Source organism: Nelumbo lutea, chromosome 4, assembly GCF_056320005.1.
Source record: "Nelumbo lutea isolate HS-2025 chromosome 4, American lotus-T2T, whole genome shotgun sequence".
NCBI lineage: Eukaryota > Viridiplantae > Streptophyta > Magnoliopsida > Proteales > Nelumbonaceae > Nelumbo > Nelumbo lutea.
In genome coordinates, this window is record NC_142687.1 from 82244188 (window position 1) to 82259758 (window position 15571).

The 15571-nt window shown below is 40.1% G+C and overlaps 1 protein-coding gene across 2 annotated transcripts in view; it reads left to right on the forward strand.

The window, feature by feature from the left end:
• The first annotated feature begins 257 nt into the window (after positions 1-257).
• EMB2458 (FtsH extracellular protease family) overlaps positions 258-15571 on the forward strand; it is a 90004-nt gene continuing 74690 nt past the window's right edge. The window contains exon 1 of one of the 2 annotated variants that reach the window (XM_088986078.1): positions 258-1466. In XM_088986078.1, coding sequence (XP_088842204.1) covers positions 487-1466 — 980 coding nt within the window. In that variant the 5' untranslated portion in view covers positions 258-486. Of the gene's footprint in view, positions 1473-15571 lie in introns of both variants that reach the window. The other variant, XM_088986077.1, reaches the window with a different exon arrangement.

The following is a 15571-nucleotide window of genomic DNA, read 5'->3' on the forward strand; positions in this document are numbered from 1 at the left end:
GTTTATTATTAATTAACACTATAAATATTCAAAGTTAACTTATTAGTGGACTTGTTAAGCCCCTCTATTCTATTATCTCAAGATTCTCAACCTTGTAGTTTCATTCCACCGTTCGGGCTTAACGAATCCATTGCATATCGTAACGTATTCCACATTTCCACAGTCCACAACGGAATGTATCTTGGTAATTTCCTGGTTCGAGTGGCCCGCTTTGAAATGACAAAAATATCCCCATCGTCAGGTCCCTCGTTTTCTCTGTGTTTATCATCTGAAACCCGATAAACCTCGTTTGGCTTTACTTATCTCTCCCTCCAGGCTGCAGGTCACTCCGCCGAGACGGCGAGGGGGAAGAAACGAATAGCTCGTCCTCTCTCCGCTCAGGAGAAACATGCCTAAGCAAACTTTCCCTTTCGGTCAATCACGAACCAGTATCTCCGAACGGAAGCCCTAACTTCCTCATTTTCTCTCCATCTCAAGTTTGGCTTCATGGAATCCATTTGCAGTTCGTGTTCCGCATTTAGTGGCACTCATTTATTCCCTCTAACATCCAGAGTTAACCTCTTGTCTCTTACTTCATTTCGATATTCTTCAAACTTGAATTTCTTTAGGAGGAAACATCGTCATTTTCGTCGATTTAGAGGAGAATCCTCGGATAAGCGCCGGATTTTGACTCAGACAACTAAGAACTTTGGCACATTTGGTTCTACAGCATTTTTCAGTGACTCAAAATCTATCAGGGAAGACAGTTCTGTCTCGTTCCCTGTGAATTTTCCAAATGCCGAGAGCAATCTACTCGAATCTGTTCGAAAGGCGATTGTGCTAGCGGTATTTTTTGTAGCTGTTGGTTTCTTACCAAATCGCATGCTTCTAAGGCCCGCCATTGCCGCTGTAAGTGTAGTTTCAAGAGAGGAAGTTAGAAGGAAAGAGGAAGAGTCCAATATAAAGGATCATGAGTACTCGGATTACACTCGAAGATTGTTGGAAACGGTTTCGCGTCTTATTCAGAAAATTGGAGAGGTTAGGTTGTCTAAAGGAGACCTGAAGGAAGTTAAGGAAGCATTGAAGGAGGTTAACTCGAAAAGGAAGGAGCTGCAGGAGGAAATTCTGAAGAGGTTGAATGCTGAGCTGAGAGAGTTGAGAGGTGAGAAAGCAGCCCTTGTTAAACAATCAGGAGATATTATTGATTCAGTGTTAAGAGTTAAGAAGGAGCAGGAAAAGTTGTCGAGGAAGTTGGGTGGTAGAGAGAAATTGAAAAAACAGACTGAGACGCTGGAAGAGAGTATGATTGCTGCGGAGAAGGAGTACAATGCGATATGGGAGAAGGTAAGTGGGATCGAAGATAAGATGTTGAGGAGGGAGACGATGGCTTTCAGCGTCGGCATCAGAGAACTTTCTTTTATTGAGAGAGAAAGTGAGCTTTTAGTGGAGAGGTTCAACCGTGAGTCGAGGCGCCAGCGTGTTGAAAAGTATGGGTAATCCACATCCATTAGTCTCTGAAACACTGAAATTTAATCATATTGGAGTTGTCTGTTAATTTCATTTTGACAAATTACCTCAATATATAAGAATTTGACTTGGACAATCACGATTATACCTAAGGGTAAGGCTTTAGAATGGCTAGTAGTTCTCATACACTAAACTAATGTCCTACAAATTGCACTATCTGTTGAGAAAACTTTCTCAGTTACGTGCTTTATGTGGATTAATTGGTTCTATATTGAGCTTAAGTCATTCCGAGGTTACTTGAAACGAGACAAATTTGTAAGGTCTGCTGATTGGGTTTAAGGCACTTTGTTCAAGGCTCATGATTGATGGAACATAGCACCTAAACTCTAAATTGTATTGTGAATTTCGATAAGCCTTTAAATAATAAACATGCCACATGTTCAACCAAAGAAACAATAATTGCAAATTGTTTTGTGTCTCTTCATTTTATTATTAGTAGTCAATCTTGTTGTTATGTAAGCCTTGTGAACAAGCAGTTTTTTTTTTTAGGTAAGATGCTTTATATCATGGCTAAATCAATGACTAACTTCCTTGATGTATTATATGTCCTAACTCTTGTTGATAAGTAACTTTTAAAATCCCTATCCAATCCCAAAAGAAAGAAAGGTAAACTTAGGAATCTTCCCTTCCCTATTATGAAGACCTCAAATGCCATTAAAGATGAGATTAGTATTGTCCACCCATTGATGAGGGGTAGCAATGACATTCCCTTATGAGCCTCTCCTATTATGAGAAACTCCATTTGAGGAAAAGAGGAGGGAATGGAAACTCAGAAACTGAAAAAAGGATTACTATTGTCCAGGCACCTAACTCCAAATTGATCCTTATCCTAACTAGAGTACCCAGTTTCTATTTTTTTCATTGCCCAATTTCGAAATTTGAAGTTTGAGATTTCTTTTATGTCATAAGAAATTTCCAAAGCCATTGCCCAAAATGCAACTCTTCTCTTTTTGTTTGTTGGAGAAAAAACATCTATTAAGTGAAATAAGGGTAAAGAATACAAATTATAGGGACCCTTCCAATATGAGGATGATCTCTCTCAAGATGTTGCTTATATCTTATTTTGTACTGTTCTCTTGTACTTTTCCATTCTCATTTTTGACCCCATTTCTTCCTTTGTTTTAATAACCTTTACTTCTTTGGTTAACCAGAAAATCAGGAACTAAAAATTCCATGAGAAAGAGGCCATTACTGACACTGCTTGTTCCAAAAAAGTTAGAAGGGGCACTAGTTGACCTAAAGATCCAAGAAACTGAGATGTGTAAACTTTAAACAAGAGACCTTCCTCATCTCATTCAGCCAATAATAAGTTAATGAACTAGAATCCCTGTCAATCTCCACTATCCAGATCAAGGGCATCTATCTATTGAATTAAACCCACATCATAGTTATCAAGGCCTACAGGAAATTCTAACAAAGATAAAACTAACTTCTAGGTTAATTTCTTAGTTTTATATACCAAATAACATGAATATGCATTGTATAACTAGCAGTGGTCTTTTTAGCATATAGCACTGAATTTTTTCTCTATACATTGTTTTGTGGGGTGACATCTCATCACCTAGATTACTGTAATTTTTTAAGTTTTAATAAAATTTTCTTTTTTATTTACTATCAAAAAAGTAGCTAAAATAAAACAGCATGTTATATCTATTACTATCAAATTTTCAAGCACAATATTATGATATAATTAGTATCAATAAAAAAATTGCATAGTCCCTGTTTTATTTAATGCCTAACAGAGAGAAAGAGTAAGTGCAAAAAAAAAAAAAAAAAGAGAAGGAAAAGAAAACAGAAGAAGAAACCTAGTCAATGCCCTGACTACTATCATCTATATGGAGTGGGATGTCAATTGTCAAGTGAGCATACACAAAGTACCAAATTTAAGTTTTTTGCGACATCAGGCTTAGGAGGGATCCAGATTCCAGTCTCTCATTGTTCCAAATTATGTGGTTAGGATCAGTGTTTTAAAAGGCGCACCTAGGCGCACAGGCGTAGGTCCTAGGTGAAGCCCTTTTGAAAGGCGCACGCCTGGTGCGCCTAGGCGTGCGCCTGATGCGCCTTGTGCCTTAGCCCAGGCGTGCGCCTTTTGAAAATTTGGCGCTTTTTTGCTTTTTTTTTTAGAACATAACGGTTGGGCCGAGGTCTCCGCCCCGGACCCCCATGCCACACCCCTCTAGGCAAGCCCAAACAAGTCCACATTAGGTCTTAAATTCATAGTTTTCACACAAAAATAATGATTTTATGGTTTTAATTGCTTTTTAAGAAGACATTTTATTACGATGAATGAATGAACTACATCACCAAATTGGGGGTTCTCAGATCGGTGAATCCCCAATTTGGTAATGTAGTTCATTCATTCATCCTAATAAAATGTCTTCTTAAAAAGCAATTAAAACCATAAAATCATTATTTTTGTGTGAAAACTAAGAATTTAAGACCTAATGTGGACTTGTTTGGGCTTGCCTAGAGGGGCATGGCACACAGGCGACTTCTAGAATCAGGAATGTAACATGTTTTACATTACATTAAGCTATGTGAAGTACTGCAATTGAGTGAAAAAAGAGATTAGAGATTTTACATGCTTGAAAATGTTTTATATGTTTGATTTTATTTTTAAATTCTCATTTGAATATGCTTTACATCTTATGTTTATGTATTTTAATTTTAGATAATAGGTTTTTTAAAACATTATTTTAAAATTTAACTTTATATTTTTTAGTAATATTATGTTTAATATTTTATTGATTTTTTTGGCTTTTTTTTTGAATTTTCCAACATCTTTTTTTTTTTGATTTTTTAGCATTTTTTTTGTATTTTTGCGCCTTGCTTCAAAAAGGCACGCGCCTCAGGCGCAAATTGACCCCTGCGCCTTGCACTTTTAAAACACTGGTTAGGATCATTGAATCTGAGTTCAGATCCTCATGATGGAATTGATATAAATCCCCTCTAAATGTTATGTATAGCCACATAATGAACCTTTGCCATTTATTCTGACTCAAGGTTAATAGATCTTGTGGTATCTGCCCCAGAAACCATACCACTCTATTCCTTCCTGAATGTCCCATAAGATGACAATGAAGGAATATATCCAATCTCCATATCATCTTGCCCCTACTACCAAAGTACCAAAGACATGATAATCCATTTATCTCACTGGGTCTTGCATATCAGAAGGGAAATTGAGATTATATTAAAAGAAGGAGGTACATGAGAAGATGTACATCAAGGAGCAAAACAACAAAAATAGATTACAAAGGCAGGACACTGTCACTAAATAAACAATCTCTTATGAGCACCAGATTTAGCTAACCCGTCAGCTACAGTGTTCAATTCCCTGGGAATCCAGCTCAGCTTAACCTGCATTGAGTCCAATATGTCTCTAGCTTCTGCTGAAAAATGAGCCGAGCTCCAAGGCTCACTGTCTTTTTCCTTTAACCATCTTATTGTATTAGCAGAATCACCCTCAATAGCTAGAGAGGAAATTCCTAGCATTTTAGCACAGTGAAGTCCCATGAGGGCCGCCACTATTTCTTCCTTTGTAGAGTTAGCAAATCAAGTCGGGCCGCTAAAACCCCAACAAATATTCCCATCTCTGCCCTGGATTATACCTCCAATCCCTGCTAGACCGGAAGACCCTTGGGCACTCCCATCAAAGCTTAATCTCATCATCCTTTCCTCCCTTTGATAACAATGGATAAGAGCAGCCTGACTTGGGGAAGAGAAAAGGGTTTCCACTAGGTTTTGTTGAAGATCATTCAAAGAGAAGCCAGCAAATTCTCCAGAATTTACAGCCCACAGGCTTCAAAGAAAAGTAATAGAGGAGATTGGATCTTCTACTGTTCTATCTTTATTCTCAAAAATCCTGTTGTTTCTTTCTTCCAACACACCCCACATAACAGCTTGAACTGCCAATCTCCAATACTAGGGGTGCAACTTTTTCGGGGTTAGGGTTGGGATTTTGTCAAAATTTCAATAGGCCCAACCCAAAGCCTGAGCCTGAAACAGTGTAAACTGGTAACTCGGACCAACCCGACTTGCACCCCTATCCAATACAGCTTGCTTCTTCTACCTAATCCTGTACCATTGCCACATAAACTCAACAACCTGCTTAGGAAACACCCACCTGAGACCAACCATCCTGAGGAAATGATACCAAATCTTTCTGGTTACAGCACAATGCAGAAGAAGATGCTCTGCTGACTCCCCATCATTAAGGCACAGAGAACATGCGTGAGGGGAAATGCACCATTTACCTTTAAACTTTTTGTGTAAGATGTGACATCTATTTACTTTCTTTAGGCAAACCTTCCACACAAAGAAGGAAACTTTTGAAGGAATTTGGGAACATCACAGTTCCTTGAACTGGAAATTAGAGTCACTCACTTGACACTAGTGCATTGAAAAAGGAATTTGTAGAGAACTTTCCAGCAGGGTTAAGGGACCAAACTCTTTGAGCAGGGGTATTTGGTGAAAGATAGACCTCTCTAAGGGTATGTAACAGGTTTCCAAGTTCGGCTATTTCTACTTCTCTCAGGAGTCTTTGAGATTTAGGTTCCAATTAAAGCTCAAGGTTGAAAGGGTAAGGCAAGAGGAAATTGTGGCTTCCTGGGTTTGGGATAGGTTGAAGATTCGAGGGAAAGCACTAGCTAAGGGTCTTGCACCCCACCAAAGGTTGGTCCAGAATCTAATCAGATTTTCGTTTCCCACCTTATATCTAATAAACGAAATGAATAAGTCGTAGGTTGATGAGATGCCTTTCTAGGGGCTGTTTGCTGTCACTCAGTTCAAGTGGACCTTGCTATCCCATCCATTCTTGTTTCTCGCTTACTTGCTGCTGATGGTGGAAGTCCAAGTGGATCCCAACTCAATAGGAAATCTCCATAACCATTTCCCAAGTAAGGCTTCATTCCTCTCTTTTATATGGCCAATTCCTAACCCACCAACTTCCATAGGCTTACAAACCTGATTCCACCTTACTAAATGACAAGTCTTCTCATTTCCACCGTGCTACAAAAAATCGTGCTGGAGTTTCTCAATCTTGTTTTTATTTTAATTGGGACTCAGAAAACAGAAAGAAAGTATGTTGGCAAGTTTGCAAGAGATGTTTTTATTGAAGTAAGCCTACCCCCTTTTGAGAGATAACATTTCTTCCTGGTAGCAGTCTTCTTTCGCACTTCTCAATCACTGGGTCCCAAATTACTTGACTTCTCGGGTTTCCATCTGGAGGCATCCCTAAATGGGAGATTGGGAGCTTTTCCAATTTGCGACCTGGCACTTCCTTGAATCTGTCCAGGATTTCATCACTAACATTCAGGCCTACCATACTACTTTTTAAAAAGTTTACCTGAAGCCCTGTCACCTTTTCAATGCAATTAATCACCCACTTCAAGTTGTAGATGCTATACCCGTCTGCTTCCAAGAAAAGAATAATGTCATCTGTAAAAAGTAGGTGGGAAACTTGGACTTCTTCTCTGTCCCTACTCCAAAGCTTTTTAACAAAGATTGTTCCTTTGCCTTCTCAGTTAAATAACTGAAAATATCAGCTACCAAGGTAAAGAGTAAGGGGGACAGAGGGCAGCCCTGCCTTAAGCCCCTGCTGGCCTTAAAATAACATTTATGCTCACCATTTATCAATAGAGAGATCCATGTAGAGCTGATGCAACCTTTGATCCAGCTCATCCATCTTCTACCAAAACCTTTCCATTTCAAGATCTCTAGGAGACAGTCCCAATTTACTTTGTTGTAAGCCTTCTCCAAATCAAGTTTAACTATTACCCCAGGCTTGCCTTTTTGTCTTCTATCCTCCATGCACTTGTTAGCTACTAAAATGCTGTCAATAATCTGCCTCACAAATGTGAACTGATTGGAAGAGATCAAATTTCCTAAAACCTCCTTCAATCTGGTTGCCAAAACTTTAGCTAGAATTTTATATAAGCTTCCAACCATACTGATAGGCCTGAACTCCTTTTCTTCCAATACAACTGCCTTTTTGGAATTAATGTGATGAATGTTGAATTGATTCCTTTATTTACTATGTCTGAATGGTAACAATCTGCACAGACCTCCGTTACATCCTTATTTACCGTGTCCTAGCATAATTGATAAAACAAAATGGGAAACCCATCCGGATCTAGGGCTCTATCTCCATCCATGCTGAAAATTGCATCTTTAATTTCTTGCTCTTCAAATTCCTTCTCTAGCCCAAGGTTCAAAGTATTGATGCGCCCTTGTGTATTGGCATAGGCGTATCGGTACTAAAAAACATGTGCTTTTATATATTTCTTTTAGTTTGCTTTTTCAAAAACCAGTTTTTGGGTATATATATTATTATTAAAAAAAGGGGGTCTAGCCAAACTTGCTTATCTTCTGACAAGGTAGGGCCATTCCAGCTATTCAAAGTAGCGCTCCGAAATCCTGTCTTAGAGTACACCTCCTTAAAGTGTTTTATAGGGCATCTGCTATTTCCCCTTCCTCTTCTATTTCACTCTGGTCCACCTTCAGCTTGGAAGTGTAGCTTTTCCTTTGCCTCCCTGAAGCATAGTTATGGAAAAACCTTGTATTATTATGATATTATCACCTTTAACCATCTCACTCTAGATCTCTGTCTCCATAAAACCTCTTCCCTTCTACTATCTTTTCCCACTCTTTCAATTCCTTGATTAGTTTGTTTTTCTCTTTGCAAAAAGCCCTGAATTCTTCCCCACCTCACACTTTTAATTTTTTCTTCAGATGCTTCAATTTTTGCTGGAATCAGAAGCCAGCCCACCCTTCCACCCTACACTCCCACCAATCTGCCACTTTTTGCTGAAACTCTTTATGAACTGTCCATACCAATCTTTAATTTTTTCTTCAGATGCTTCAATTTTTGCTGGAATCGGAAGCCAGCCCACCATTCCACCCTACACATAGGACAGCTTTTCTAAAAGAGATTTGGAAAGTGTTCCTCCCAGTCTACTGTTGTAAAAAAATTATCAAGCCTGCAGCTAACCACATTTTCCTGCATGTTAGACCAGGTAAAGGTCCCGTTATGGATAGGGTAATCCCAGAGATTATGTCTTGCAATGAAATGGAAAAATCCTTCATGCTCCTGGTTAGTCTCCTGCACTTGGAGCTCTCGTTACAGAGCCTTGTAACATTAAAATCACCACCAATACACCAAGGGATATCTGCAAACTCGTGAAGAGAATCCAGTTCTTCCCAGAATCTGTCTCTTTATGTAGGAGAATTGGGACCATAAACTCCTGTAAGAATCCAATTGAAACCGTCGCAAACGTTTGTGAAAAGTACTAAGATAGAGAAATCTCCTTTATCCACCTCCAAACCTGACACAACCTCTTCTTTCCACACGATGATAATTCCACATGCTGTTCCATTTGCTGGAAGAGCTACCCACTTTGACTAGGCATCTCTTTAACTTCCCTCCCAATCCCCTCACTTTCCAACGTAAAATCTTCATTGAGATTCTAGGATAGCCTTACCCTTACAAGCCCTTTTTCCACGTGGCAGTGGAGTAGGCAAAAGATGCTGCGTTATCAAGGCGGGACGACTCGAGAAAGCCTCAGGAATGCAGGAGAAACAAGGAGTTTGAGAAAGGAAAAAGCCTAGGAATATTGAAGAATGTACAGGTGGCGACCGAAAATGGAATTGGAGTTCTTAATCTTACTCATTGTTTTAGCGAAGAAATTGGCACATAAGTGCCTTGGGAAGATGGAAGAGCTTTTGACTTCGGGGAAAAGGACAGGTAGAGAAAATCAGAAAGGTTGGAGAGAATTAAGAGAGAGGCTATCTGGGGAGTCTATGGTTGATGCGGATCGGAGGGTGGAGATTAACTGGGGAAAAACCACTGCTGTGAACTCTGCTAGATCAGAATTAAAGGGGTTTGCGAACCAGGGCGAACCAGGTTTGGTTCAAACCCTTGAGACCCATACCACAGGTAAGACACGACCTCTACTCGACAGAGGGCTAAACCAGGGAAAAACCTGACTAGAGGCTTATCAGCTGAGGGTGAGTATGGTGAGAAGTGAGCAACCACAAGAGCCACAAAGCACGTGTAATTCCTATCAGGAGATGTGCAAGGGGCTGCAAATGAATGTAGCAGCAGAAGGTGAGGGTGAAGGTGCGCAAGACACACTGATGACACTGACTCTTGGGAGAACAGAAATTGTGATGCGGGACCAAATTCAAGGTAGCTCTCCTGAGGCTTTACCGCTGGCCATTATCACCGCAGACGACTAGAGCTTAACAGGTATGTATGGAAAGAGTTCTGAAAACTCGGGAAGAGGGGAGAGAAATATGGAAAAAGGGGCTTTTCACCTGGGAGAACAGGGGGATCCATCCCCATGGGTAATTTCAAAGCTTATACAATTTGGGGAATTTTTAGGGTTTTCGTTGAGAGGGATGGAAGAAATTACTAAAGGTTATTTAATGGAAGTTGAAAGGAGGACGTTAGAGGAAAGAGGAAGAAAGGGGAGGAAACTGAAAGGAAGTTCTTCAGATTAGCTTGGGAGCTAAATGAGAGAATGGGTACTTTAGGAGGAGGTGAGCTGAGTGGAAGGAGGTGAAGAGGAAGTGGTCTGGCTTTCGAAGTTTCGTCTCTCTATTTTCCTTTTTATCCATCATGAAGATTGTCTCATGGAATGCAAGAGGTTTAAATTCTGGCTGTAGGAGGATAGTGATTGGAGCCCAGGTGAAGAAATGGAATCCCAACGTCCTTTGTCTTCAAGAGACTAAATTGGAGACTATGGAGCTGTCTCAAACTATATCGATTTGGGGCGACAGGAACTGCAATTAGGAGTGTGTTCCAGCAATAGGAACAGCAGGTGGATTGGTTATTATTTGGGATCCGGATATAGTGGGGATGAAGGGTAAACTTGTGGGGCAATTTTCTTTGTCCATTTTGTTCCAGATGGTTGAGGATGGTTGGGAATGGATTTTTACGGGGTGTATGGGCCAAATGAAAATGGGTTGAAGAGGATGTTCTGGATGGAACTTGACGGGGTAAAAGGAAGGTAGGACAAACCTTGGGTTTTAGGGGGTGATTTTAACACCACCAGATTCGACCATGAGAAAAAAGGAGGCAATAGGGCTTCGAGGGGTATCAGGGGCTTTGGGGAATTCATGAGCAGATGGGAGTTAGTGGGTTTTCCTCTAGTGGGAACAAAATTCACATGGGCCAATAACCAGGAGGCAATTTTGGAAAAGCTAGACAGGTTTGTAGTGTCGCCAGAATGGGAGGAGAAATTTAACCATAGACCAATCTGTTTAGATAGTAATGGAACTCCTCCTAAACCTACCCTGTTCAGATTTGAGAACCTCTGGCTGGAAGAGGAAGGTTTTGTAAGTATGCTCGAATCATGGTGGCTGCAATTTTAGTTTGAAGGATAAAAAAGATTCAGAATTGGTAAGAAGCTAAAGTTCCTCAAGGAGAAGTTAAAAACATCGAGAAAGCTGGTTTTCAAAGGAGTGGAGGTAAGGAATAAAGAATGCCTGGATATAATAATGGAGGTGGATAAAGCAGAAGAGAATGGGCAGATCATGGAAGGGGATAAAGAAAGGAGAGCGAAGTATGATTTTGACAAACTTGCTTTTCAAGAGGAGATGAAATGGAGACAAAGATCAAAATGTCTGTGGCTGAAGGGAGGTGACAAAAATACTAGATTCTTCCACAAAATGGCAAGTGTTAGAAGAAGAGAAAATATGATAAAAATGCTGGTTATAGATGGGGAAGTGGTGGAGGAAGAGGGAAGAATCAGAGAAGCAGCTGGTTTTTTTTTTTTTTCTAAACTTTACGAAGAAGTTTGGAAGAAAAGACCCAAGGTAGATGGACTGGATCTTAACAACTTACTTGAAGACCAGATGAGGAATCTGGAGAGGGCAGTAGGAGGTTTGGGAAGCAATTAAAGAAATGAAAGGTGATAAGGCTCCGGGATCAGATGGCTTCACTATGAAGTTTTTAAGAAGTGTTGGAGTTTTCTGAAAGATCTAATGGCTGTTTTCTCAGAATTCCATGCTTCAGCTGCTTTTGAGGGGAGTCTCAACTCCACTTTTATATCTCTAATCTCGAATAGGAATGGCAACGGGGCCGGGATCATATTCCCCGTCCCCGCTCCCGATTCTGAAATTAACCCCATCCCCATCCCCGCCCCCAATCCCCACCGGGGATAAAATTTGTCCTCCATCCCCGATCCCCGATGGGAATGGGTTCCCCGCAGGAACCCGAATCCCTGGATTTTTTTTAGATAATAGTATTTTTTTTGAAAAATAAATTTACTTAAAATAAATAAAAAATTTAAATTATAATTAATTTTTTAAATATGTTTTGATATATATATATAATACATTTAATATAAATAACATTTATATGTATAAAATCGGGGTCGGGGATTCCTATCAATCCCCGTCCCCGCCCCACCAAAACAATCCCCATCCTCGACCTCATTGGGTTGGGGAAGCCAGGTCCCCATCAGGGATGGGGAAACTTGCCTTCCCGAATCTCGAAAAAGAATGGTGTTGAAGAATTAAAGGACTTAAGGCCAAGTCTCATTGGTAGCATTTACAAAATTCTATCAAAATTCAAAAGTTCTAGCTAAAAGAATGAAACCAGTCATGGGACATGTTACATCCGAATTCCAAGGTGCATTTGTTGAGGGGAGACAAATGGTGGATGGTGTATTAATTGCAAAAAAGCTGATAGATTCCCGGATTAGAAGTGGGAGAGCAGGTTTGCTATGCAAGATGGATCTGGAAAAAAGCATACGATCATGCGAACTGGGATTTTTTGGATTACATTTTAAGGAGAATGAACTTCAGTTCCAGGTGGAGGAATTGGATGAAGGTGTGTGTAACTACTCCCTCTCTTTCTGTTTTGGTGAATGCTAGGGCATGTGGTCATTTCAGGAGTTCAAGGGGCTTAAGGCAGGGGGACCCCTTATCGCCACTGCTGTTTTTGTGTGTGATGGAAGTTTTAGGGAAATTGACTTGGAGAGCAGTGCCAGGGGTTTTCTTGGAAGAATTCAGGGTGGGAGAAAACAGGCTGGAGATTCCTCTATTACATTTTGCAGATGACTCAGTTTTTTTTTCTCCTGCAATGCATCCAGGGAGCAAATTGATACTCTTATGGCCATTCTTTGGTGGTTTGAAGTGGTTTCGGGGTTACACTTGAATGTTCACAAAAGTAAACTGGTGGCAGTGGGAGAGGTTCAAGAGCTGCAATCTTGGGCTGACTCTTGGGGGTTTAAAGTAGGAAAGTTCCCCTTAAATTGTTTGGGTATGCCCTTAGGGGATAAGTGCAATTCCAAGTCTATTTGGGAACCCATTTTGGAGAGGAATGAGAAGAGGTTGGCTGGATGGAAATCGAGGTATCCATCTAAGGGAGGTAAGCTTACACCAATTAAGAATGTCCTCTCCCCCCTCCCTGTTTTCTTTCTTTCCCTGTATCCATTTCCAGCTGGGGTTGCAGATCAGATTGAGAGGAAAATGAGAGAGTTTCTGTGGAAGGGGTGGAAGGAGAGTAAGAAAGTTCATTTAGTTAATTGGGGAAAGGTGTGCAAACAAAAAAAGAAGGGAGGGCTGGGAAGAAGAAAAATTTGGGAAATGAATTTAGCCTTGCTTGGCAAGTGGTTTTGGAGGTTTGGTCACCAAAGGAATTGCTTGTGGAAGAGAGTAATTGAAGCAAAATATGGTTCAAGGAATGAAGATTGGGTCCGTGGTGATACAAATCAGTCGTATGGTTGTTCGATTTGGAAGGGAATTGAAAAAAGCTACAGTGCTTTTAGCAAGGAAATCAAGTTTGTAGCGGGAAGGGGTACTAGAGTTACTTTCTGGTTGGATCATTGGTGTGGAAAAAATATGCTAAAGGATGATTTCCAAGAATTATTTGCAATTGCAGCAAACAAGGAGGCAAAAGTGGCTGAATATGTACAGTCTCAAAATGGGTATGGGTAGGCTTCTTCAAAGGCTGTACAACACCCAAATCGACATCAACACAGCAGACAAAAGGGTATGGTTAGCAGATAGCAAAGGCCAGTTCTTGGTGAAATCTTTCTATAGTATACTGACTCAAGAAGGAGAAGATCTGGATTTCCCTGTGCATGTAATCTGGTGCAGACACATTCCATTGAAGGTGTCTTTCTTTATTTGGGCTGCTTACGTGAATAACATTCCTACAAGAGACAAGTTGGTTGGTAGGGGTGTGTTGATTGACTCTAAAAGGTGTGTCTTGTGTAACAGTGCTGATGAGTCTGTTGACCACCCGTTACTGCACTGTGGCGCCACTCACTTTCTTTCCCTTCTCTTTCTTTCTTTTTCTTTCCCTTCCCTTTCCTTTCCTTTTTTTTTTTCCTTTTTTCCTTTCCTTTTTATTTTTATTTTTTCTGTCTTTTTACATAAGGTGTGCATGAGGTGTACGCCTCTAGCACGCCTCATGAAAAAAGTGTATGAGGTGTATGCCTCAGAGGTGTCAGTGCCTCTGGCATACGCCTCAGGGTGCTTTGGGGGCACCTTGCCTGGAGGCGCACCTCCACGCGTACACCCCCCACACCTTTTAAAACACTGATACATATTTATTCTTTATTCTATCTTAATAAAATTTTCACAGTTACCAAGAAAAATGGATTTTTACGAACAATGGTAAATGATCCTTTGTATCCCACATCCACAGGTGTGGATGTACATCAGGGGATGTGCAAAGCCTTGTCAGCAAAACAAAAATAAAAGACAAGACCCACTAAATTGGCAATGTATGAGCACTATACAAAAAGTCCCTTCCCAGCCCAGATTTAGCTAGATTATCAGCCACTTGATTTAATTCTCTAGGAATCCATCTAAAACTGCACTGTAAGCAAGAGGCAAGCTCCCTGATTTCTTACAGCATATGGGATAGCTTCCACTGGTCAAGAGTCTGTCCAGAATCCCAATTTATAACATTCCTTGAATCTCCTTCCACTGCAATGAAACTGAGCTGAGATGACTTGGCGATTCTGAGGTCCTCCAGGAGGGCCCTAGCCTCTGCTTCAGAAGCATCAGCAGCCTTGGAAGGGCCACTATAGGCCCAAGTCAAATCTCCATTTGCTCTTTGAATCTCTTTTGATGCTAAGGCGTCTAAAAGTTTAAATATGTTTGACATTTTCTTTTAGGCAAATCGATGTTGTTGAAACTCTTATGAGAAAAGTGTAGGTTAACGGTTTTCTTTATTATTATTCTTTTTGTAGAATACCAGCAAGTTGTTGTTGTTATTATTATTATTATTAGTTGCAGTTTCAATGTTAAACAAGCAGGTTAGATAAGCTAAACATAGGTCACTGACCATAAAGCATTGTGCTCGTAGTCTTTGGCCTGTACTTCTCGTATACTAGTTGTATGTTATTGTATGAAGATGCTAGTTAGATAGTTGGTAAGGTTCTTACATCATACATAAGTTCAAATCATCTCTTGATTCCCCAGCTACTGACAACTGACTGAGGCTATTATTGGATTAGATCAATCTTGCTATCATTTTGATCTAATCCAATTAAGGCATATCTCCAGCCTATTGTAGATCCTTTCCATTGGATGTAGATCTTAAACAGATGATGTGAGTGATTGCAACATGAATCCACCCTAATTGAATCTTAGAACCAAAAAAACCAATAATATGTATGTAGATCTCTGTTGTGCATGCTAATTTGTACATACGATTGATTGAATTTACAAATAATTAGATGCTTATTTGGTCCAAGTCTTGTGTGTATAGCAAATATTTAGTAGCTTACTTTGTAAAGCTTCTATGCCCTCACCCCCAACTAAGATTGTGTTTGGATCATGGGGCTGGATGTGGATTCCGTCTTCAAATGACTACCCCACAGGAAATTTTAATACTGCAAGAATGTCAATTTGGATCATGGGACTGGATGTGGATTCTGTCTTCAAATGACTACCCCACAGGAAATTTTAATACTGCAAGAATGTTAATTTGAGTAATAAAAGTTACCATGTTGCTTAATTTCACTCTGTGGAAATGGACCCAAAATGTGGAAATGGCATCTTCAATTTTGCCTCTGGTTCTAACTCTGTGCCGATTCAAATC